General features: G+C 47.5%; 2 protein-coding genes and 1 pseudogene across 2 annotated transcripts; 2 read left to right on the top strand and 1 right to left on the bottom strand.

Moving 5' to 3' along the window:
- Window positions 1–2210: 2210 nt before the first annotated feature.
- Window positions 2211–11860, top strand: LOC120640729 (annotated as a pseudogene).
- Window positions 11861–16770: 4910 nt separating this feature from the next.
- LOC120640728 (lipoxygenase 2.1, chloroplastic-like) lies at window positions 16771–21226 on the top strand. Its single transcript, XM_039916644.1, has 8 exons — window positions 16771–17211; window positions 17789–18069; window positions 18184–18412; window positions 18753–19115; window positions 19196–19281; window positions 19383–19493; window positions 19602–19906; window positions 20013–21226. Exons 1-8 carry the CDS (start codon window positions 16833–16835, stop codon window positions 21043–21045), a joined length of 2787 nt encoding a protein of 928 aa, XP_039772578.1. The 5' UTR covers window positions 16771–16832; the 3' UTR covers window positions 21046–21226.
- Window positions 21227–24517: 3291 nt separating this feature from the next.
- LOC120640727 (translation initiation factor IF-2-like) lies at window positions 24518–26109 on the bottom strand. The gene has a single exon (XM_039916643.1). It carries the CDS (start codon window positions 25899–25901, stop codon window positions 24846–24848), a length of 1056 nt encoding a protein of 351 aa, XP_039772577.1. The 5' UTR covers window positions 25902–26109; the 3' UTR covers window positions 24518–24845.

Genomic DNA, 26109 nt, shown 5'->3' with positions numbered 1-26109 from the left:
TCTTTCCAACCAGTATCATTGAGGGACAAAGGCACCGGTTAAAATACTCGGTGTCCTTGACCTAAGCCATTGGTCTCGGTTGCGGGGCACCGGTTGGAAATCCGGTGCCTAAGGCCTTTTCTAACCGATGCCCATGGCCTATTTTCTAGTAGTGAGTCCCCATTATAGACTTGTTATTTAGAAACGTTTGATCGGAGACAGACTGGGTGATTCATTCCATATTTTTTTGGAAAATTAAAAAGTCTAAATGAAACTTTCTGTGGGAAATTAAAAAGTCTAAATGAAACCACCGTGAGGGACCGAAGCCGGCGACCAGAGGGGGGTGAATGGGAGCCGATCAAAATTTCTTCGAAATTCGAACCATCGGTCTATATCCCAAAAATCACCCAAGCCCTCAAGCGTTCTGACCAGAGTTTGGAATAGCTATGGAAAAGTTAAACCAACACAAAAGACCTCGAACGAGCGAGCGAAAACATGAAGCAAATCGGAAGCGAATCGGGAAAGCTACAGAACTGATCTGCCTGGACCGGTCTGACCGGTGCGCTGGACCGGTCTGACCGGTCGAGTCTGTCCGAAAGCGAGCAGACCGGTCTGACCGGTCTCGCCTACCGGTCTGACCGGTGGCACCCAGAAAACCCCCCGAAAACTTGGATTCAAACGATGAATCTCGACCAAACGACCACGAGAATCGATGAAACTTGGAGGAAGGCTTCGTTTCTACCCCAAGAACGTATCCCCAAGAGATCTCACCCTAAAGATATCCATAGCACGAGAATTTCGAGATGAAATCAAAAGGAGTGGGGTTTTCTCTAGAACTCAATAAATCGAATTCGAACGAGCTAGTGATTCCAGAGGGTTTAGGACAGAGCTAGAAGCACAGGAATCACAGCAAAGAACTCATGGAACCGTCGCAATCGTGTGCATCAAAAACGAAACCAAAATCCATCACAAACGGGCACAAGAACGAGGGGATTGAATCGATTCAAAAGCCCAGAGGGCACGAGAAGGATAGGGCCTCCTTTCCCAATCAAATCCCACATAAGGTCTCAACAATCCATGGACAAAATCTACTCTAAATAGAGGAACAGAGGGAGGGAGACACAGGGGCGGCAGCCTGGAGAACAGAAAAATTCACGGACGAAATACAAAAGCCGCAATTAACCTAACACAAGTGAAGGGGTATTTATACCCGCGGGACCGGTCAGACCGGTACGCTGGACCGGTCAGACCGGTTGGTTAGACCGGTCAGACCGATGCCAGGGACCGGTCAGACCGGTTGGCATGCAGCACCCCCTATACACGATCTCATCCGACGGCCGAGGTTCTTTCTTCAGAACAAAGTCTTCTCCACGATGCCGCCGTCTTGATGAAGATCCAGTCCGCGGTTTTGGAGGGTCCGCGAAACCCGGGTAGGTGGCCGGTTTTGAGAAAACCGCCAAAACCTCACGCACGGGAAGATTCCCGCCTCCACGCCGTGGCCCTAGACACCGTTCTCGCCTCGGCTTTCTGACGGCCCTAGATGCCACCCGACGCCCGTCACCTCCTCGCCCGCAGCGAGGCCCTAGACGCCATAGATGCCCGTCACCTCCGTCAGTCCCGAGACCGACGCCCGTGCCTCCACGACTTGGCATCTTCAACCGCCGTCCGCCTCCTTGGTTTTGTGGTGCAAACCAAGAAACCCGCCTTCCATCGCCGCTTGCGCCCTCGATCTAGGAGTGGACGCCACAACTGCCACCCGGTCCGAGCTCCGGTCCCGGCTGCCCTTCACCGCCGTCCACCGCACGGTCCATCAGCCACAGCACCTCCACGGCAGCTCTCCGTCGACGCTCGACGCCCGTGTACCTGCAATCCAAAGACCAAGCGCACGATCACACCGCACGGTTGACAATTCACTAATCACAAGCAGGAAGCAGGATAGAGTACTCAACAATCCTCACACCGCAGTCTATGGGCCTGAGACATGAACTTGATATCTACTGTCTCTGCCTACAAATGTGAAGCGTTTCTAGTTGTTCAAGCATTCTTGATGCCACTCTCTTTAGTGAAGTGCAATCTATGAAAGCATGGATTGTTGTACTGTGCTGCTTGTCATGATCGCTACATGGCTACACCAACGGCTTCAGGTCCGCTGACGGCCATCTGGTCGGCTGCTGCTGCTGCTCCCTCCCTCCCTCCCTCCCTCTTGCTAGTCATGCGACCTGTTTCCCGCCCCATCAAAAGGATTCGGGTCGATTTCCCTCCCTCCCTCTCGCTAATCATGTGACCACCTCTCGTATGCATATGTTTCCCGCCCAATCGAATGGAATCGGGTTGATTTCCCGCCTCCTGCACCTGAAACTCCCGCCTTACTTCCTGCCCTTCCGCTGCTACAGCATCCGCCTCAAGCCGCCATAGTTTTTTCGGCATCCATCCGACACCAAATCGCGCCTAATTGACGCCGCGGTGGATATGGTAGACGCCATACCAGCTTCAATGTGGCGACCCCGACGCCACACTCCTGCTGAGCGTGGCTACTTCACAAAAACGTGGCTTGTCAGACACTTTTTAGTTTTTCTTAATCTTATATTTGCTCTTTATGTCATTTTGCAGCTTGTGTGCAGTAATAGTCGCCGGTTTATGCCATCTCAAGCAGATGAAGAAGCACATCAGTTATCATATCTACAAAAGCATATGGCAAATATCTTAACTGTTTTGGCAGATTCTGTTGATGGATCGGAGAGAGCGACGAATCTATGGTTAGTTCTTTTTTTACCTTTATCTATTAATATGTCAGTATTTATTACCTTTTTGGGTAAACTGTATAGTTTCCTTGTTATAATGACATCAATTAAGTCAAACTGGCTGAAGAGATGGTTACTAGGTTGCTAATGTTAAACCTCAAGGTGCTCATCACCTTTGAAGAGAGTGTTGTGTTTGTGTCAGATAACTCATGATTCTGTAGCTCTTTTTCAAACTGTCAGCGAGTTATGTATTATGTAATGGAGGATCCTGAGTTTAAATGCTAGAAGATCCTTCTTCTTTTTTATACACATTTTGCACCATCCAAATGTTGGGTAAAGTGTCTCCCTAAAGGATTTAATTACGAACTTTGATCCATATATCTGTGCTACGTACGGAGCCTAGCTTAGGTGGTGGGAGATGGGAGTGTCACCCCCTCCACCTTGGCTCAAGTCATCTTTGCCTTGAATTTGGGCACCTACTCTCTTCTTAATACAAAGTCATCCTAGGTGATCTTGTTGAGCTAAAAAAGGCTATACTTCTTGGAGTAATTATGATCATTGTCATTGCTATGTATAGTTTAAAATTATAAACAGATTAAAGGAATAACAAGAATAAGCAATTAGTGATAAAGAAACAGATGGTTAGGCCAGGGTATTCGAGTGGCCTTTTGAATATATGGCGAACTCACAGGGCTGACTCTGTAAGCATTGCAATAGACTTGTTTGTAATCTACTATGTGAAATGAATTTCGTTGACAAATTATTAAAGAAAATTCTTCGAGTATAGCTAGTTTATGTTGTCTAAAGTATTCAAATTACTGGACAAAGATATTGACATGCTTTATCCATGATTTTCTAGGATTGCTGAACACAAGAGTCTTCATTTGTATTTTTTAATAATTCGCTGTTGGATTTTTTTAAAAAAAATCATTCTTTGCTATGGCATATTCTTACTGCAAACTCACCTGCTATCCTAAGATGATGAAATGTGCTTTTGAATGCAGGTATTGACAATGGAAACATTTGAGCACCTTGGGTTTTTACTACAGTTACCTGAAGGAATTTCTTTAAGTCAAGCAGCCAGTTTTTTCGCAAATTCTGATCCAGACATGCCCGCTGCTCCTGTATCTGCTGCTGTGGTCCATGAATGGATTTTGCAGCATATAGCTTCATCATTGGAATGCACAGCAAAGGAAAACAGCCAACAGTCTGTATCTGACCCTGATGTAACGATGGCAGATGCTGTCACGAATACAAGAATTCAGAGCAGTGCGCCGATTGGAACTTCTTTGCTGAATAATCCTGGGTGCTACCGAAGTACTACATTTGTAGAGGGTTTCTCCAAAACTTCTGTTGTCAAACAGGCATCTGATATGAAGGGGAATTCAATAAAGGTATGCATGAATTTTTATTCTTGTCACAGAGGATATAAAAGAAGACTCAAGATAGCTGTTCTCTATCCATTACTCCCTCCGTTTTTTAATTTCTGTCGTCTAGGACAACAATTTTAGTTCAAAAATGAGCTAAAAGTGTTGTCCTAAACGACAGAAATTTAAGAACGGAGGGAGTATATCTCTATACTGTAATATCAAGTACCAGTGGTAAAGGTTCAACGTTGAAATGACAGAGTGCATTTTATAGGTTTTGAACTGCCATGATTCTGTTATCTACATTTTTGCCCCTCTAAAGTTTGCTACTGTCTATGGATGTTCTGACACTACTGTTGTTCTTGGTGCTATTGGTAAGGTATGTACTTCATACAATTCCAAATTATATACTCAAAATAAAATTGATTGTAGCATGTGACACTAAAATTCCTTTATGAGTACTGCTTTCTTATTCCACTGCATACTTTTTCTACAGGAGCTGTCTTTGTTATATATCAAAACCAAATTAAATGTATCACACAACAATGAAATTCCTTTATCAGTAGATAATCACTTTCTTATTTCATTGCATACTTTTTCTATAAGATTTATTCATATTATACAATAAAATCAAAATTGAATATAGCATATGACACTGAGATGTCTTCATGAGTATAAAACTGCTTTCTTATTCAACTGCATATACCTATATCCTTTGTGCTCAACATGCAGAAATGTATCTGTCACCTTTATCATTAAGTGAAAAGATGTTTCAAACTGCTATCTTATTCAACTGCATATTATATCCTTTGTGCTCCACATGCAGAAATGTATCTGTCACCTTTATCATTTAAGTGAAAAGATGTTTCATTCTATCAGGTGGTAAAAGTTGAGCATTGCGAACGAGTGCAAATTATCGCGGCTTCAAAACGAATTTCTATTGCCAATTGTCGTGAATGTGTTTTCTACTTGGGAGTTAATCACCAACCACTTATTGTGGGGGACAACCATAAATTACAAGTGAGTTCCTTTTTTTTTCCTGCCATTGGGGATATGTATAATATTCCAGCTTGTTATAAAGTAATTATGGACACGTGGAAGAAATACACAAGCAGCATGGAAATATAATGTGCGCCAAAACTTTTATCAGATTTTATTACTGTAAAAGTTGATGCATACGCACTGCTTATCTTTCAAAACAATCCCTGCATATAATCAGGGGAAACCATTCGTTAATGAAGGTACCTAGTACTTTGGGCTGTGAACTATAATAATATCCATTGAACTGTTGGAGGGGATAATTTGATTTATTTATTTTTATCACATTGAGTTTAAAACCTCCTGGTCCTGGAATGTGTCAATAAATGTACTTTAATGTAACACCCCGGTGTTAATTTCGGTGCTAACATTGTGCTTAATCGCTAATCGTGGCTAATCATCGTCTTTAGCGCTAATTGAGTTCGCAAAGTAACTTCGATTAAGGTACGTTTGATCTTGTTTTTCTCCCTAATTCGAGCTCTAAATCAATTTTTGCCCAACATCAATGTTGTAGAACTTTTCTTCCTCTGCAACTTTCATTTTGGCCAAAATTCAAGTTTCATCACGAAATTTAAAGAAAATCTTTAATTTTGTTTTGAATAGGACATTTGCAAATGCACCCAAGTTTAAATTTTATCTTTCAAACCATTGCTCAAATGAAAAAGTGCCAGAAACAAAAGTTGAAGATCTCAAAATTTTGAACAACTTTCGTATTCAAAAGTTTTTCATTTGAGTTCAAGAACAAGGGAAAAAAAATTAAATTTACCAACTGGAATTTGAAACTTTGAGCTATTTACAGAAATGCCATTGCTACATATCCTCCTCTGCTCGTCGCTCGACACGCCGCCGGAGCCGTCGCCGCTCTTCGACGTCCGTGTCCACGCGTCGCGCTGACGAACCTCGCCCCTCGTGCTCACACACCCATCCTCATCCGCACGGAGTCGTGCTCGTTTTCGCCCTCCCCTTTCCTTCCTCGCACTCACACCAAGCCGAGCTCGAGCTCAGTGCCCCGTCGGCGTCCACACCGGCCATCCTCGCCGCCGTGCCTCGATTCGCTGCGCCCCAAGCTGCACAACCTCGCCCTTCACCTCCTTTGCCCCATTCCGTGCCCGTTCGAGCCGTTTCCCGACCGAAATCGAGCCGTCGCCGTCGTCCGCCATTGCCATCCCTGCTGAGCTCCGTCCTCTTTGCCGAGCCCCCACCGCCGGCCTTCCTCTGCCCGAATCGAGCCTCGGTGAGCTCCCCTGTAACCACCTCTACTTCCCAGTCCTCTTCCCCGCGCGAAAGCCCCACCACCGCCACTGCAGCGCCGTCGCGCCGCCGTGGTCGCGCCGCCTCCGCCGCGCGCACGCCGCGGGGCCGCTCTGTGCGCCCTCGCGGAGTGCCGCCGCGAGCCCTAGGGTCGCCTGGGCACCCTGGCCGCGGTGTACCCCTCCTCCGCCGCCGGCCGGCCACGGCCGAGCTGGAACGCCGTGCGCCGCCCCGCTCTTGCCATGGCGCCGCCGCGGGCCGCCGTCGAGCGCCCCTGCGCCGCGCTGCCGCGTGCCCCGGACCCGCCCGCCCCCACTGACCGTCGCGCCGCCCCGCTCCTCCGCCACCTAGCTCCCCGGCCGCCTGGATTGCAGCGCCACCGCGCGCGCCGCCGCATGCCGCCGCCGCCCGACCGCCACCGCCGGGACCCGCCATCGCGCTGCCCCTGCGCGGCTGCGAGCGCGCGGACCTCACTGCGCGCGCCGCCGCGCGGCCCTCCTGGCCGGCCGACCCGCCGCGGCCACCGCGCTCGCGCGCGCCCGGCGCGCCGCCGGCGTGCGCGGCCGGGGCAGCGAAGCAGGGGAGCCCCCTCTCCTCTCTCTGTCCCACTGCCGGGTGGGCCCCGCGGGTCAGTGAGAGGGGGGGTTAAGGATAGATTTTCTTTATTATCTTTTGGCTGGAAACTTCAAGATTTTGTAGAAAAATAAAGAAAAATGAGAAAAATGCAAAATAAATTTTGTTAGGTTTCTAAAATTGAGATCTTCAGAAGAAAAATACTCATGCAGGAAAAATGTCACTTTTGCCCTTGGTTAAATTGTGTTTTGTGTTTAATCTAGTTTATTTAATACCGGTTGTTCTGTTGCTCTAAAAATTATGAAATTTATTCAGTAGATTACTCTTTGGATGTGTAGTCTACTAGAAAAGTTTCAGGTGCATAGCCTGTGTACATGTTGTGGATCTATTGTTGTTTGATTTCCTTTTCTTGAGTTAAAGTAAATACTTTTATATATCAATAAATGTTGATAATTTATTTATGCACTCCTTATCAGTAGTGTTTCATGATAGAAAAGTTGTGCTGCTAGATCGTTGTGGTTTGTTAAGTTTTTGTGTTTAGCTAGTTCCTAGCTTTAGTCTTTCTTTATTTTCACCGTGTCTAAGCAATGCCTTATTGCTTCTTTTTGTTGTGGTGCACCTAGCCTTCTTAATGCAAGTCTAGTAGTGTTGTTGAAAGGAAACACTTCAGGCTAAGCTCAGTCGGAAATTAAACCTGCCAAGCAGCACCAAGTCGTTTCCTTTATCGCTAGTTTTCATGGTTGTTCGTTAAATGATTGCCAGTCATATCTTCTTTTACTCACATTGCATTACCTCCTGAGTGCCTTGCACCGTTGTAACTCCTGCATGGCATCTTTTCATACGTGTAGACGTCACGAACGAAGCGGTTTACGAGCTGGTTGCTGAGTCGGTCCAGGAGCCACAAGCAGGAGCACAGCAGGAGGACGCAGTCGAACACGCTCCCGAAGAAATCGCTAACCCCGCTGACCTGCAAGGCAAGCCCCGGAGCATATCCCTTATTTTAATTACTCCATGTTATATTAAAGTATTGTGCATTTACGTTGAGGAATTGATTGGAACCATAGATGCATAATCTTGAATACCCAATGTCCTTACTAGTGTAGTTATCATTAGCACCGCTATGCTTAAGTAAACCGGTAAAAGATGGGTGATTTCCTGTCACCCGCGAGATATAGGGTTGTTCTTCAGGCAGTGTTATGAGAAATAATGCAATGAGAAGGGAAATTGGAGACCGGGCGGAGGTAAAGTTGGATATGATTTTGACTAAGGAAAGTTGAGTCTCCGCCTGCGTCGATTGAGGACCGTTCCGTTGTTGGCCCTTTGACTGAGGATTGAACAGTACTAACCGCATGCCGGAAGTAGGAGGTAGTCGAAACCGGTAAGTTCAGTACCATATGTGCACTGGTAGGCGGACTTGATACTGTCTTCACCAGTGGAGCTAGTACAGAAACTCATGGCTGACCCTTCGTTGGTATCGGTGGGGCTAGCAGTCCCGGGTCGCAGGGCAGTTCGCCTATTCGGTGTGCATATGTGAAGGGTTGGTGTGTATAGCCCGACGGGGCATATACGTGCCGTGTTGGTTAGGTCCACCTTGCAAGGTTAAATCGGATCGATTCGCCGTGACTCGCGGATACGAGAGCCTTAGTCAATGCGTCACATCGTAGTAAGGATTGAAAGGACAGAAAGAGAAAAGTTGGACTTTTGTTGTTATTCTTGAAAAGATAATATGATTAACCATGTGTGCCCTAGAGAATTAGGCAAACCTAGTTTCTAGCTATCAACACAATTGGAGCTAAAATATTGAAGGTAAGGATCCAGCATTAGTAGCTTTTCAGCAAAATAACCCAGAGCCAAAGAGCTGTGCATGTCTAGGTAATGGGCTAAGTATACCATAGATGGGTAAGCCTTGCTGAGTATTAGAATACTCAGGGTTTGGTTGTAACCCTTCTGAGCAGGTTGTATTCCGGAGAACTTTGAGGAAATTAGTGCATCCTGGAGTGGTCAGCCTCTTCCTCCAGGTTGGACGGTCGAGTGGGTTCCGTCTTCTCCGTGAAGTGAAGGCAGGTGAGCCTCACATCAGTGGGCGAGATGTGAAGTTCGTCTTTTGGTCATCGACGTTATTTATCGTATTGTATTTTGAAGCTTGTTTCAAACCTGTTTGTATTTCTGCTGCATTTGAACTCTGTATTCGAATTGTAACCCTGGCTTGTAAAATTTTATTGTAAATTAATTTGGAGACTTTTGTTTAACCCTGGTTGTAAGTTAAGTTTGAAAACTTTTGTTGCTTGTAATCACCTGTGCTCGTCTTTTGGCGAGAGTTCCTGTGCAATCGATCCTGGTTAAAGCAGGCAGTCTGAGTGTACTGGTGAAGTGCAGTAGCGGAGGATTAAGTTAAATGGTTAATTAGTGCACTTGATCGGTATTATTTGGACTGTTCTGTGACATTTAATTTCAATACCGTGAGTAATTTATACTCTATTTATAACAGGTTGCTCCATTTAATACATATTATCCACAACTTGGGGAGCACTTGGCACAAGTTGGTGTGGATCCTAGTGTCAATAAGTGGGATCAACCTTTTGTGTTGGGAGTTGTTGATCCACATGATTCATTATCTCATCGCGCTGGGGTTTCTGATGTCCAAGCTGAATCTGCTACATGTCTGGACCCTGACTTATTCACAAACTTTTTGGTATGTGAGCTAAATCTTATGTTCTGAGATGGTTTTTTTTACAATGATAAACATTCCATAAGTTACAAAATATTTAGCCTTGTATAATGGACATGTTTTTTTATTTTATCTGGTGATCTGTTAATGTGATGCATATGCATTAACCTTATAGTTCATTTTCTTAGTCTTCAGTGTGCCCATACCATGACTGTACTCAGTATGAACCAAGTTCTTTTCTGTACTTCCGGGTTATTATTTAATTAGTGAATTAACAATACTTTACTACTTCCCTTACTTCTCACCAACTATGTATTGATTATTTAGAACACAATATCCCAGTGATTATGAATTGCTGCACTATTTTTTATGTACAGAAATAATAACAGTGTGGATTATTTTTTTTTCTGTAGATTCCTAGTTGGTTTGATTCTCAAGGGCCTACCATAAACAACCCATTTACATTGCCTCAAGTTCATTGGGCATCCCAGAGGAAAAAGGTACACAATGAGACAGAAACAAAGTTATATGTATAGCTTTCTTGCATTTCTTCTGTCAGTAAGGGTTTATAGTCGGAAGGTTGGGTTCTCTGACATCTTATTAGTTTATGTGCTAGAGGATTCAACTTTAAAACATTCATAAGTTGTTTGTTATATTTAACTATATCGATAAAAGTAAAACTGTGATGGTGCTCTAAGGTAAGTATGGTTGGAGCTGGAAAGCTGGAAGTTATGTAGTAGGATTTTTTTTTAGAAAAAAATATACTCCCTCGTTTTTTTTTGGTGTTCGAGAAAAAAATGTAGTAGGATTTTAATCTGGTACAACAATGCGGCTAAAATATACTCCCTCCTTTTTTTCATCAGAAACAAGTGTCATTCTAGCATTTAAATTTTAATCTGTACATCCCACCTTTTTCACCTCTCCTTAATTCCCATGCCCGGAGTAGAATGACAATTTCTAAACGCAGGGAGTACCAATCGTATGAGTGGTTATATCCATTCTTGTGGCTTATCACAAAGGAAGTTTGTCGCCATCCTTTCTAAAGCTTTTCTTCCTTATTGTATATATTTTCAGCATGCTTCTCTGAAAGATATTCAAAAGAATATTCGTGAGCTGGAGCTTGATGATAACCGGAAAAAAGAATTGGCGTGTGCGCTTCATGCTCAATTCAAGGACTGGTTATATGGTAACTTATTAATTTACAGATGATATATTAGTGCTTGCATGGTTTTTATGTTACCAAACTAGTTTTACGATTTGTTTCCTAAGTTTCACTTAGGCACTTACATCTGGTTGAGTCAGCATCTTGCTGTTTTAATTTTTGTTGGTTATCCATGTAACTCATCTCTGAATGGTTTGGTTGGAAGTCCAACTAGTTTTACTTATTTGCTCCCGACTAGTTTGACGTAGGCATTTAGCATCTGGTTGAGTCATAATTTTTCTGTTTTACTTTTGTTAGTTTAGTATGTAACTCATCTCTAAATGTTTGGTTGGTTCCAGTTTTGATTCTACAAGAACAACAACATCAAATCCTTTGTCCCAAACAAGTTGTGTTTGGCTAAAGATGAAACTCACTTGTGCAACCAAGAACCAGGAAAAAAAAACCATTAGTGAAAGAACACAGAAACGAAAATGAGAAAATGAAAGAAGAGACAGAGGCTTGTTATGATTCCGCGCTAGAACATTTCTACATCCTCTGAAGTTTATTTGATTGTTAGAAATAATTGTACCGCCCCAAGTTATGACCCAAAGATATACTGGACCCTTTTTATTGGCATTCAAACGTCTCAATTAATAGTTTGTACAACATGGGCCCAAATATATGCTGTCTGCTGTCCTTGACATGGTTGGAGGCTCAATTGTTCATTCTTTGTTCCTGGTTGCATTAAAATTTTGTATGCCTTGACGCCCATTGACTATTTTGTTAAGTTGGTTGTATCTTGTAGCGAGTTTCAGAAGCTGTAAGTCAATCAAACAATTTGTACTAGTGAAAAACTTGGTCTGGTACCAGTTCTTGTTGTTTTTCACAGTGAAATTGCAGGTGCTTGTTGAATTGAACTTGGAATGGAATGCTTCGACTCTTAATGATTTCTTTTCATTTGTTTCAGCTTCAGGCAATATCCGCCAGCTGTATTGTTTGCAAGGTGAATACACTACGGGAGACGGCCTGTTTGTCGTGTGCCAAAGGCACACGGCAAAGTGTTTGCCGTGTGTAACACACGGTGTGTCGTTTGTCGGGCACTCGGCAAACACTTTGCCGAGTGCCAAAAGCGACACTCGGCAAAGATTTTTCAAAAAAAAAACAGCGGCAGCTGCCGCCATGCTCGCCACCGCAGCCCGACGCCGCGCTGAAGCCGCCCATGCTCGCCGCCGCCGCTGCCCGGGCTCGCCGCAGCAACAGCCGTATGCCGCGCCGCCGCAGCCCGCGCTCGCCGCCGCAGCCGCGACCGCAGCCCGCGCGCTCGCCGTCGTCGCCGTCGTCGCCGTAGCCCGTGCTCGCCGCTGCAGCCCCGTGCGCTCGCCGTCGCAGCCATAGCTTGTGCGCTCGCCGTCGTCGCCGTAGCCCGCGCTCGCCGCCGCAGCCCCCGTGCGCTCGCCGTCACAGCCATAGCCCGCGCGCTCGCCGCAGCCCGCGCGCTCGTCGTCGCCGCAGCACCAGCCGTACGCCGCGCCGTTGCAGCCCGCACGCTCACCGTCGTCGCCGTAGACCGCACTCGCCGCTCGCCGATGCAACCCCCGTGCGCTCGCCGTCGCAGCTGTAGCCCGCGCGCTCGTTGCCGTTGCCGCAGCCCGCGCTCGCGGCCGTCGCCGCAGCCGCAACCCGCACGCGCCGCCGCCGCAGCCCCCGCGCACGCTCGCCGCAGCACAAGCTTGCCCGTGCGAGTCAGGAGAGAGACACGGAGGGAGGGAGAGAGAGGTCAGGTGCCTTATCCACCGATGGGGAGGGAGAAAAGAAGATGGATCCGGTCAAGGCCACTTGAGCCAATCAGAATCAAGTATTTTGGGCACACGGATCGCTGACGTGGCGAGTTTGTTTCCTTTATGCACTTGTAACTAAAATTTAAATGGCTAAATGAACTCAGATCAAAAAGTGGTAAACTACAAAGTTTTAGATCTCATTCAGCTCTACAAGGTTGATATACAACTTATTTACATCCGAAGTCATTTGGAAATTTAAAAATTTTAAAATTTGAATTCAGAGAACTTATAATGATATTTTGAAGTATAAAACATTGTCAAATATAAAAATATACAACTACAAAGTCTTAAATCTCGTGGAGCTCTACAATTTTGGTATAGAACTTATTTACATCCGAGATAATTTGATGAATTGATACTTCAATTTAAATGTGTATCACATTATATTGTTTAACTAAAAAAATTTAAAATTTACGAACTGATCTGAAAAATTGCCAAACTTTGGCATTAAGGAAAAGATGTTGGGTATTGCATATACAAAAAGTTTGGAAGTGAAATCCCAATTCGACAGTCACTTTTGACTCAAACTCAGAACGATTCCCTCTCGAATCTATGCATCTTCTTCGGATAAGTTCAGATTAGTAAGGAGCGGACGTTAAATTTGTGCGAAACCTCCTCAATTTTTTACCATAGCTTCAACACATGAAATTATGATATTATTCAAAATTTTGTGATATTAAGAGTTGAAATGTTATTTATAGAATTTATAAATGATTCCGCTAGATGTTTCCGGTAATGGTTCAGGATGAAAAATTTCGAAATTCTCTCCCATCTCATGCATACGGCGTCAGATTGGACTGAAAAACATGAATATAATTTGTTGATTAATTTTAGTACGTTATTTAAATTAGTTGCAGTTCAAATTTGGTTTAATTCTAACAAATGTGTTTAATGTAAATAAATGATTAGAAAAAGCATTCGTACTAAAAGAAAATTTAGATATTAACATAAAGTACCATGTGCAATACGTTTACACTAGAAAAAATTAGGTGAGTGGAATCAAATTTTTTTGAAAACATTTGCCGTGTGTTTGCATATTTGCCGTGAGTCGTCATGACGGGCACACGGCAAAAGGTCTTTTGCCGTGTGCTGAAAAACGGGCACACCGCAAAGGCACACCGCAAAAAGAGCCTTTACCGTGTGCCTGCATTTCTGCATACGGCAAAAAGACTGCACACGGCATCCAAGCCGTTTCCGGTAGTGATAAACATACAATGAGATTTATCGATAAATGCTTAGGGCCACCTGCAAGATTGTGTATTCTTCACCCAAGTTCCTTCAACACATCAACTCCATTCATCCAAAGGCATAGTTAAGTTGCTGGCCTTTTTAAGTCGCCTTTTCTGATTCGACAGGGCTGTGCAGCCTGAAGTATTTGGTCCCGGGAAAATGTAAAAAAGCTTTGTGCTGACAATTTTTCCCAATTAATTTTGATCACTTACCTCTTTGTTGTATGCTGTTCAAGGGGTACTCATTTTTTGGGTTTTGGGGCCTTATTACATGCGTATCATAAGATCAACGAGTACTTAAGTTCTCCTTTGGGGGGAGAGTACTGGTGCTGCAGTCTATATCAATTCAGGTCAACGGGAGGGAGTACCATTATTTGCTGTTGTGGTGAGTCTTGTCTATTTACATCTGGACCTAGAGAGGGAGTAAAGGCTACTGATGATTCAATCTCGCTCTACACGCCTGGACCTAGTGTTACGTGTGAAATCTATGGACGATCGATCACAAGCAAGGTTCACGTTCGTCCGATCCGGTCCTCTTGACGATTACGAACACAATGTCGTAAGCACGCTGATGGAGTGATGGCTTCGTCATCAAGGTGATCACCAGTCGAGACGTGGATACACGATATTGTTGTTCGCCAATGCCTTTTCATTCCCTGCTGCTGCTACCATCGCATCTTGGGGATGCGCACGCACCGGGACCCAGTCCCACCACTGTATGTCCATACGTACGGGATGGGACGAGAAAGAAAACACCAGGACAGTGAGGTGTGAAATCCATGGACGGCCCGGTGGAGAGCATCCATAGCGATCAACTTGTGCTCTCTCGCTACATGGCCAGCCATATATAGCCAGGGACGAGACCTACGTCGTGATCGAGTGTGTTCCACGACTCGATCGATCGAGATATCGATCTCACACCTGTGATTAGGAGGACTGCAAAGCGAGACTCACGTGGATGATGATTAATTAAATTTGTTCGTCGCTCGTAGGTACTGTAGTACGTCGCGCGTCCCTATTTCTCGGGCCCACCCCATCCCCATGGGGCTCCACATCCACAACCACAGAGACCTTATCGATCCACGTACGCAACCCTGGTCCATTAACTGATCCACGTGCGCGGCGCGCGGCGAACCGTAAGTAAGCTTTTGCTGAAAGAAGGAAACTAACTGATCAGAAAGCATCCCCGCACAAAAAAAAATGATCAGAAAGCACAAACTACCTACACCGGACATTCTTTTATTTTTCTTTTTATTTTGCGACTGACCTTTTTTTTGCGATGAAAATAGATCTATATTGATCACTCAGGATGCAAGATACATTCGCGAGCAATCACTGACGATGCATTCGCGAGCAAATTCTTGCCGTTATTGATTTTTTTATTACGTTTGACTATTCATCCTATTCAAAATATTTACTCAAATATATAAAATTATAAGTTGTGTTAAAATTTTCTTTAAAAACGAAACAAATCATAACAAAATATATGATAATTTCTAAAATATTTTGAATAAGACGAACGGTCAAACTAGTTCCATTTCTAGGCTCAGTTGCATAGTAGGCATAAAGAAGATAAGGATAAACTAAAGGTTGCATGCCGCGCTGGCAATGCAAATTCTTGTAGACCATATGAGTGGAGATTTAGAAATAGAATTTGCTTTTAATGTCTTAATATCCTTACTGTTGTGGTCGATGTTTTTAAGCAAATAGTTGTGTTGCAAGCATTGTAATCATAGGTTGTAGTATAGCTTCTTTTGAAGATCTTAGTACCCTTTTTTGTTAAAAAATATTAGATTGTGAACATTGTATTGGCAATGAAAAATAAAAGGACACGTAGATTATATGAGTAGATTCCCTATATATATATATATATATATATATATATATATATATATATATATATATATATATATATATATATATATATATATATTGTGAAGTGGATTAACAAGAAAAGTTGAACCCAAGATCGGAGATCCCCACCAGCTGAGAAATATGTGCAAAAGCAAGATTTCCAAAAAAAACCCATTTACATGGAGTCTACTTCTGTTGTACTCCATACTACAAAACTAGAGAACATATCTGGTGCAAATCAACCTTCCGTGCAACCGTGCAAACTTCCAATCTGGCGCACAGGATAGACATCCAACGGCACGGGGGGCTTAGGTAATTCTGCACTTAACCGCTCGCCTCTAATTACACTTTTGCAAATCCACCCTCCCACCTCCCTCGTGCGCCCCCTTGGATCAACATCTAGTGGCCCAGATTAGAAGTTTTACGGTTGCACGGAGAGGTAGGTTTGCATATGATACGTTCCCAACTACCAATGGAAGCATTATATCACTTGTACTACAGAACTAGAGTAGACTTTGCAAAACTACAAATTTTTTTGACAAAACTACATAGCATCTCAAACAGTACACCTCTAAATTGAATTTTGAGGATTTTCTCAAAAATCCATCTCTAGGGGTTCCCTTAAACACCCCTTATTTTTATGGTACCCCCTAAATCGTCCTCAATTCTACCTAAAAGTGGGGTAGAATGAGGAGCTCATCTTCCGATTTTTCACCTATCTTAAGGGACTATTGGAGAAAGAGAAAACAAAAACCTACATACTTACGAGGACTCGCTCAAAAGGAAGTTTTACGGAGCTATATTTAAGCGAACCGTTGGAGATGCTCTAAGAAGATGTATTAAAAAACTACAGATCTAAGCAAATTGAATCGCTCAGCTATACTACATGAAGATCGACGGTGCAAACAACCTGAAAATTAATTTATGTGGCACGCGACCCTGGCTAGCGCACACATATGTGTCATCCTGCGCAAGCGGATCCATAGAAATTAGCGCAACATGAGTAATGCACTAAGCGCGCGCCGTGTTCCGTCGTCCACAGAAACGGACATGTATGTCTGCTCTATAAATTGGACACCCAATGCACGTTTTTCGCAGACATCATCCATCACACCCTTCCTCCTAGACTGAGAGTTTGTATAGCGAGCTCACAATGCTGACAGCAACGCAACCTCTAGCTGCTCCAAGCCACAATGGGCGCCCTTCTTCTTCCCTCACCGGTAGAGTCTCGTCAGGCTCAGGCCGGTGGGTGGCGCCGCCGGTGCCCAGGCGCAGCAGCACTCGACGCACCGTCTCCAAGGTAAGCTGCAGAGTCAGCCCCGGCGATGGGAATGGCGGTGTACTCACGATCGATGCCCCCCGCCGCGAGCTGCGCGAGCGCGAGACCGAAGTTGAGATGAAGGCCGTAGTGAAGGTGCACCTGAAAGATAAAACTGTATTTGAAAGTCCTTTCCTCTTTTCCCGTTTCTTGGGAAAACTGGTGCATAGACACTGGCTTTTCATCGAGTTCGTCAGCACAGAGGTTGATCCAGGTGAGAAGCTCCACTTCACTACATGCTCTTTCTTGGCATCTTAAATACTTTTGCCATTCTTAAAATATTGCTGTTATAGGATAACAACCTTTTTCATTTGAACTAGAATTATTGACCTAACGATGACAATAATTTAACAACTGTGAGGAAGTAGAGTTAATTATTAAGGGTGAAAGTGGTGAACCTTTAGGTGCACCGCCGAACCTCTTTAGTTCAACTAAATTAGCTAGTTTTCTCAAAATGGATGCTATTTTGACAAACTAGTTCATTTGGTTGAACTAAAGAGATTCGGAGGTCAACCTAACGGTTACCCATTTGCACCCTTACATTAACTTATTCTTCTCTTGTTTTGATAATTATTTTCTTAATTGCGGAATTGGATAATTTATAATAATAATAAAAATGGCTTGAGCCATTTCTTGTAATTTTACTGACAGGTAATTTTGAAGGAATGCATATGTTTTTTTCTTCATCTAATTTTTTGCATAATCACTGTGGTGGATTATTCATAGGTCTTGTGAGCATCAAGGCGCTGAGACTCAAGATGCTCTCTTCTGTTAATTAAATTTGTCTGCAGGAAAGGAGGGCGAGGGGATTAAAACAGGCCAAGTGGAAGCCAAGTACGTTTCCAGTGAAGACGATTTCTGCATATTCGAGGCCACCTGCCGAGTGCCGTCCTCGTTCACTGTCGGCGCCGTGCTCATCGACAACGACCACGAGCACGAGATGTTCATCAAGGACGTCGAGGTCTTACGCGATGGCGACAAGTCGACCGCCGTCTACCTCGACTGCGAGTCCTGGGTCATTGATAACGAGAAAAATGGCAACGACGACAGGCGCGTCTTCTTCCCTCTCAAGGTCGGTCAATACTCGAATACTAGAAAAGAATTCGATCGTCGTACATACACTCGAATACGCAGATGCATGAATTGATCTAATGCATGCTTCACCATTGGATCGGCCGGCGTGCAGTCTTACCTGCCGTCGGAGACGCCCAAGGGACTGCAGAGGCTGCGCAAGAGCGAGCTCGAGGCCATCCGCGGGAATGGCCGCGGCGAGCGCGTCAAATCCGACCGCATCTACGACTACGACGTGTACAACGACCTCGGCGACCCATCGAACCCGCGGCCGGTGCTCGGTGGAAGTGCAGAGTTCCCTTACCCGCGACGCTGCCGCACTGGCCGCCCCAAGAACAACAGAGGTAGTACCACACTAAAAGCTATAGCATTTTGACCTCCCGGCGTTAAGGCTCTCGCCAATTGTCACATTTTATGAATAACTAGCTAGTATTTTCTTTCTTTCGTGAAAAAATAACTACTACCATTTTCTCTAAATGAAATTCGAGTTTGACAAGCTAGTCGAGCTCGGCTCTGGAAAAGCTCAATTCGAGCTCAGCTTGACTAAAACTCGAACCAAGCTCGAGCCTGTCTCCAGGCTCATCCAAATCTCAAGCTCAGCTCTAGCTCGAACCTTGTGGTGTCAGGTTCGCTCAAGCTCGGCTAATTTACAATCTTAGGTATACTATGTTCGTGCAAATGCAGATTCCACGGAGACACGGGTAAAAGAGGCGAGTGACATTTACGTGCCCCGGGACGAAGCCTTCTCCGAGAGCAAGGAGCAGGCGTTCAAGACCAAAGCGACATTGGGAGTGCTGCACGCGTTCCTGGAGCTCATGAAGACCAAGGACAAAAGGGATTTGAGCTTCCCCTCCCTGGCGGCCATCGACGCGCTTTTCGAGGAGGGTTTCACGAACGCGCCGCCGCCAAAGGAAGGGGGCACTGTGAGGGGCTACACCTTCTCCGTGCTTAAAGAGGAGCTGGGCCACTTGTTCAAGGGCGAATTCGGGGCGATGAAGCATACCTTAGACAAGATCTTGGACTTCGAAACTCCAGAAATTCGTCAGAGTATGATCGTCTGCCAATCCGATTTAAATTCGCGGGCTTGTGTAATAATTTATTACGACGAGTGCCTGTTGAGATTGCAGAGGACAAGCTTGCCTGGTTCAGGGACGAGGAGTTTGCACGGGAAACCCTTGCAGGGATGAACCCAATGAACATCCAACTAGTCACGGCACGTTCTTTTATTTCTCGATCACATCAGATTCAAATTAGTATCTATTGTGTGATTATGTTTTCGAAAAACATAAACTTGGTTATTGCTCGACACTGTAGAAGCTACCCATTGAAAGTCAGCTCGACGAGAGCACATATGGCCCACGGGAATCTCTTCTCACCAAAGAGCTGATAGAAGACCTGATAAATGGGGTCATGACAGCTGACGAGGTAACAGAAGAGAATTACTCCATCAATTATGATTCCTTACAGATTTGGAAAACATAAATAATTAATGAACCCTTTTTGCTTGGTGTCAAAATTAAATTGCTCCATCAGGCCGTTGAGAAGAAGAAGCTGTTCATGCTGGACTACCACGACGCGCTGCTGCCTTACGTGCACAAGGTGCGCGAGCAGGAGGACACGACGCTGTACGGCTCCCGCACGCTCTTCTTCCTCACCAAGGACGGCACGCTCAAGCCCATCGCCATCGAGCTGACGAGGCCCAAGTACAAGACTGGTAAGCTGCCATGGCGCGACGTCTTCACGCCGGGCGGAAGCGTCACGGATTCCTGGATGTGGCAGCTCGCCAAGACCCATGTCCTGGCTCACGACACGGGCTACCACCAGCTCATTAACCACTGGTAATTACGTAATCAACAGGGAGGTTATTAATTTGGACCGTTTCATGGAGGAAATCACATGGAAGGAACTTAACTTAATCTCACGTTTTCTGATTAATTTGATCAGGCTCAGGACGCACTGCTGCGTTGAGCCCTACATCATCGCGGCGCACCGGCAGCTAAGCGAGATGCACCCAATCTTCCGGCTGCTGCATCCTCACTTCCGGTACACCATGGAGATCAACGCCCTTGCTCGAGGGAGGCTCATCAACGCGGGCGGAACCATCGAGACCACCTTCTCGCCCAAGAAGTACAGCATGGAGCTCAGCTCAGTGGTTTACAAAGACTTTTGGCGGTTCGACATGGAGGCCCTGCCCAACGATCTCATTCGGAGGGGCATGGCGGTCCAAGGCAAGGACGGCAAGCTGGAGCTTACGATCGAGGACTACCCGTACGCCAACGACGGCCTGCTGATCTGGCACGCCATCGAGGAGTGGGTGTCAGATTACGTGAAGCACTACTACACGACGACGGCAGACATCATCAACGACGAGGAGCTTCAGGGCTGGTGGACGGAGGTCCGCACGAAAGGCCACGAGGATAAGAAGGACGAGCCGTGGTGGCCGGAGGTAAACAGCCACAGGAGCCTCGTCCAGGTCCTGACAACCATCATCTGGATCACCTCTGGCCACCACGCGGCGGTGAACTTCGGCCAGTACCCCTTCGCCGGGTACTTCCCGAACCGCCCGACCATCGCCCGGCAGAACATACCTCGGGAAACGGGCTGCCAGGGCATGAGCGACTTCGTGACGAACCCGGAGAAGGTGCTGCTGGACACGCTCCCGTCCCAGTTCCAGAGCTTGATGGTCCTGGTTGTGCTGGACCTCCTGTCGTCTCACTCGCCGGAGGAGGAGTACATGGGAACGCACGAAGAGCCGGCTTGGGCTGCAGAGGAGGGAATCAGGAAGGCGTTTGACACGTTTCGAGGGACGTTGAGGGATATCTGGGATCAGATCGATGACTGGAACCAGGACTCACAAAGGAAGAACCGGTACGGACCCGGGGTGGTGCCGTATACGCTGCTCAGGCCGTGCGACGGCGATCCCTTCGACGAGAAGTCCATCATGGAGATGGGTATCCCGAATAGCATCTCCATTTGATAGCCAGTAACTAATGTCTTCTAGTCGGCCTATAGGTGACTGTGGTCTTGTAAAAATTCAGTCATCTCACTAAATAACGAGATTGAGTTTCTGAAAACATTCTTCAATGGATTTTCATGTCAGCTCCTTTTTTATTATGTTCCCACATAAGCAGCAGGCCGGATACTGATTTTGTGGAACACACACACAAGGCCATATGCGCTCTAAAGTCTACTCCCTCCTTTCTTAAATTATTGTCGTCATTAACTTTTTTTTATTATGTTTGACCATTCGTCTTATTCAAAAATTTTCTCAAATATTTAAATTTATAAGTTATGTTGAATTTTTTTAATGATAAATAAAATCATAGTAAAATATATGATAATTTCTAAAAAAATTTAAATAAGATGAACAGTCTAACGTAATGAAAAAAGTCAATGGCGACAAAAATTTAAGCTGCAACAGAAATGGTACGATCGACTACATAAATGCTCCGTGCAGAACTTGCAAAAAACAAGTTGGTCGTGTTAAGGTTTAATACTACATATGGGTTATAATCTGCGAAAACCAAGACATCATTTCATCATCTTGAAATGAAAGATATTTTCATAAGTCTACCAGGCGGGTGGTTGCGCCCACGCTAAGGCCCGGCTGATTAGGGAGGGCGGTGACAGCAGTGGAGGCCAAGGGCGGGGCGGTCTGCGGTGCCCAAATTTAAGGTGTCTTCCATTGCCGACGATCTTAGAGGTGGTTAGGGGCGGTGGTCGGTTTGGTGGTGCGCCGCCTTGGCCGCCGACAAGGGCAACGCGCGGGGATGAAGACCGGACAGGCAGCCGCAACGAGGACATGTGGCGGGTCCGCGGCGGTACGCACGACCCGTCGCGCCCTATCCCTGTCCTTTTATTTTATCATGAAGATTGAAGAGAATATTTTCTTTGACCTGTAGCTCCAGCTCGCTTACGTGTAGAGGTATGAGGGCGACTACGAAGGCACCGTACAATACACACCAAAAGAAACATGGAACAGCCTAGTTCGTCGGCTACAGCACTACTTATTCGTCTCGGCTGCAAAGTCGATATAGGTACGTACCCATTAAAAAAGAAAAACGTCGATGTATGTACGTTTGTGGTGCGTCGTGCGCGTGAGTGTTACACGCCTCACAAATACGCTAAACGCACAAGAATTGGTTTTCCGGAAACGGGCGGCCGAACGAACGAGCCGATGTTCGATTTTGGGCGATTAGGTGTGCCGTTTTTTGCTCGGCTGCGTGTGTGTGTGTATATATATATATACAGCAGCATCGATGTGTGTCGCGGCGCGCGTCTGTGTTCCACGCCTTGATAGAGATAACACTGTGCGATCGATGCTACTAGCACTATGCTAGTAACCAGGTATGTCAAAAAAAGTTACTTTGTGGTCTCGGGCATCCACAAAGATCTTGTATCCCCGTGTCCCCCATATTGCGCGGACCACTATTTGAAGTTGACGATCATTTCAAAAAAAAATCCATTATATATTACTAGTATAGCGGCACGTGCGGCACGCATGTTACATTGTACTGTAGCAAATTATATACTGTAGTGATATATGATATCTTTATCCGACAAATTTGTGTTACAGCATGTCAATGTGTGGACACCAACAATTGGGGTTGTGCAAACCGGAAACGTATCATATGCAAATCAACTTCTCCGTGCAACCATACAAACTTCTAATATGATCCACAAGATGTTGATCCAAGGGGGCCACGATCGGGAGGTGTGTCGGCATGTCGACACCAATATATGGAGGCTATACAAGCTGCCCTTGGGGGCTATATCCAGTGCCCCAGATTGAAAGTTTGCACGGCTGTACTGAGAGGATGATTTGCACAAAATATATTCCGGTGCAAATCACCCTTTGTTGTAAGATCGGGGAGTGTACGGATCAAACTACACAGGAAGATTCGGGCCACGATCGCTGGCGGGACCCATGCTGACGAGCCTGTCCAGACGCTCCTTCCTGCCAAAACCACCATGTTAGCACGTGAGTAGGCCTGGAAATAGACCAAGGCCCGCGGGTTGTTTAAAGATTCTGTATTCAGCCCTTAAAACTCTTTTTTTAGATAAATTCAGCCCTTAAAACTCTCTAAGCCAAAAATGAATAAGATTTCAGTCCAGCCCGTTCTAATCCGACCCTCCTAGAATCTAGTTCATTTTATTGGGCCTTTCACTCGGCCTACGCGTGGGTGGGAATGAACCACCAGGCCTCGTTCCTCCGGCTGGCCTTCATGTCCCGGATACGGCCTCGGCCCGTCACTGATTAAGGTGCGGTTAGAGCATCTCCAGCCCACCTCCTATTGCTCCTACTCTATTTTTTTGAGTTTAGGATAAATTTTAACTCCAACAGGACCCTCAATAAATTTTAACTCCAACAGGACCCTCAAATAGGCTCTCATTTTAGATGAGCTATCAATCTAAGCAGCAGGCCCCTAGGGGGAATAGGAGGACCCGATCCGCCCAACTTTCGCAACTCTCCCCCGACGCCTCCCCGCCCCGCCCTGTCGGCGCGCCGCCCGCCACCCCGACGCCTCCGCGCCCCACCCCGCCGGTGCACCGGCCGCCACTCCGCCGCCCTCGGCCCTGCACCTCCCTGCAACTCCTCCGCGCGGACAGCTGCTGACCAGGTGGGTTCCGTCCGTTTCACTCTTCGCGACCGCGGCGCCTACATCGAGCATCAGCAGTAGAGCAGGGTGGACGACAGGAAGGCCAAGTGGTTCTACATGGAGTACGGCCACGACAGCCGCCGCCTGCACTTCCCTAATGAATGCGCCACCCCCGTTCAAGAGTTCTGGAGTAGCAGCCCGAGTGAGGAGGCCCTGAATCCCGTCTTCGCAAGGATCCTGCGGCTTGCCAAGGTGGGGCTCGATGCTGAAATGGTGATGTACGACTACCTCCGGAAGTGCATCGCCCCGCTGCACCGCCGGTCCAGCACCGCGTGTCTGTATACCGACTCTGAGGATGTCAGCCGGTATCGCTGAGGGTCAGACTCAGACTTGTCGCTGGTGACCTGGACTTAGGGCATTCCAGATTTTGTTGGGCCGCCCCGCGCAGGATGTGGTGTTCTACGGCGACGCGGAACCGCTGGATCACCGGCCGGACAAGTTCGCGATCATCGCGTCGCTTCCCTGTCTCGGGTTGCTGATGGAGCTCCCGCCGGTGCCCCAAGCGCAACAGCATCCGCGGGTGGGCGCCACGCCGGCGGGGACGGCACGTGGTGCCAGGGACACACCGCCTCCGGACCCAAAGGGGTAGGTGAAGCGTGCGCCGACACCGCCGGAGTCGGACATGGCGCCGCCACCGTGCAAGTCGGCGGGGATGTCGGCGAAGGTCGCACGAAAAGAGCCGAAAGGTCGACCGAGATAGGAAGAGTCACCATGGTCGTCGCGTGCCTACACGTGCAGTTCCCGAGTCGACGCGACGGCGAACAGTCATGGCATAAAGGTTGCGTGGGGTTGTACGATGCTCAACAACTTTTCCATTCGCTCCTCGCCTATGCTCATTAGTGCATTTCATCTCCAAGAGTTTCTTCAAATTACAGTAGCTAAATTTCTATTTAGCTAGTTATTTACCTATCTGTTTAGCTTTTACATGGATGGGGATCCAATAGACGACTAGTAATATCTCCCCGTCCCCGCTGCAGTCAGCGCCGCCGCGCCACGCTGCCGTCCACCCGCCGCCGCGAGATGCACAACAAAATCTCCTCTTCAGCCTCTGCTTGACGTACCCGCCGCCGTTCTCCTCGATCGACCTCCGCGTCTACCTCCCACAGCAGCGCATCGATCACCGGGAATAGGGGTGCTCGTCGACGCCGTGGTACGTGGCCGGCCATGGGAGCGGACCTCGACCCAGCCGGCCATGGGGAGCTCGACACCGCTGGCGATGGGGAGCTCGACCCCGCCGGCGAGGGGGATCGGAGCTCGACCCCGCCGGCCAGGGGGAGCTCGACCCCGTCGGCCAGGGGGAGTGGAGCTTGACCCGCCGACCAGGGAGCGGAGCTCGACCCGCAGGCCAGGGAGGAGAGCTCGACCCCGCCGGCCAGGGGGAGCTCGACCCCGCCTGCCATGGGAGCTCAACCCCGCCGGAGGTCCGTGCCAGGGAGGAGCTGCGCGGCCTCGAATCGGCCGCTGCCACCACCGATTCGGTCGCCGCCGCCGCCGATTCAGCCGCCGTCACCGCCGATTCGACCGCCGCCACCAACGTTGGAGCTCGGGGAGACATCGGAGAGGAGCTCGCAGCGCGGCATGGCGCGGCGGCGCGCGGTCGGGGTGCGAGCTTGGTCCGGCAGAGGGCACGGCGGGGCCGGCGGCGGGCATGGCGGGGCACGGCGGGGCCGGCGGCGAGCATGGCGGGGCCGGCGCGGTGCATCGGGAGCGGAGAGAGGGTGGGCCCAGATGAGATAGAGAAGGGATGTACTGAGGCAAAAATGCATCTCGAGGGGCATGGGATGCCTATCCAGATAGAGAAGATAGGCAAATGAAAAATCTGTTGGATCCCATTTTTACTCTTGCTGGGTGTGTTGGGAGGCGACGCTGAACTGCCGCGGAAGATCTGCTGGGAGTGCTGGGAGGCGGCGCCGAGCTGCTTGGAGTTGTTGGGGTGCAGCGGCGGGAAGGCGAGGCGGGAGATGGCGAGGAGGTAGAGCGTGGTGGCTACGGGGAAGGTGAGGTCGACGAGCGGGACGAGGCCCGAGGCCCAGAACACCAGGATGAAGGCCACCAGCTGCAGCTCGATCACGCGGAGCGAGCCCATCACGCCGCCCAGCATCGCCGTCGGCTGCCGCTCCGACGCATGGTTCGGGTCCGACCGCGGCGCCACCGCCAGCGAGATCCCCGACATTATGTATACCTATCGCAAACCAGCAAGGCGCCGGTACGGTGCTACTAGCTGCCTGCCTGCTAGCTTATCAGATCTCCTTGGGAAGATGATCGACAATACAGTAGTAGGAACCGATGGAGCAAGAACTGATGTAGGAGCGGGATGAGGACGGATGATCGAGCGAGGAGGATGAGGGAGGGATCGAGCGGGAGAAAACTGCCGGCCGGCC

This window comes from Panicum virgatum, chromosome 7K (assembly GCF_016808335.1).
Source record: "Panicum virgatum strain AP13 chromosome 7K, P.virgatum_v5, whole genome shotgun sequence".
Classification (NCBI taxonomy): Eukaryota; Viridiplantae; Streptophyta; class Magnoliopsida; order Poales; family Poaceae; genus Panicum; species Panicum virgatum.
Note: the sequence above shows the minus strand (reverse complement) of the source record. Positions and strands in the feature narration are given on the sequence as shown.

Coding starts and splice junctions, on each gene's coding strand:
- LOC120640727 (XM_039916643.1), bottom strand. CDS start 25,901: ATGTCGGGGATCTCGCTGGCGGTGGCGCCGCGGTCGGACCCGAACCAT.
- LOC120640728 (XM_039916644.1), top strand. CDS start 16,833: ATGCTGACAGCAACGCAACCTCTAGCTGCTCCAAGCCACAATGGGCGC. Junction 19,282..19,382: donor TGAACATCCAACTAGTCACG/GCACGTTCTTTT, acceptor TCGACACTGTAG/AAGCTACCCATTGAAAGTCA. Junction 19,907..20,012: donor CACCAGCTCATTAACCACTG/GTAATTACGTAA, acceptor TAATTTGATCAG/GCTCAGGACGCACTGCTGCG.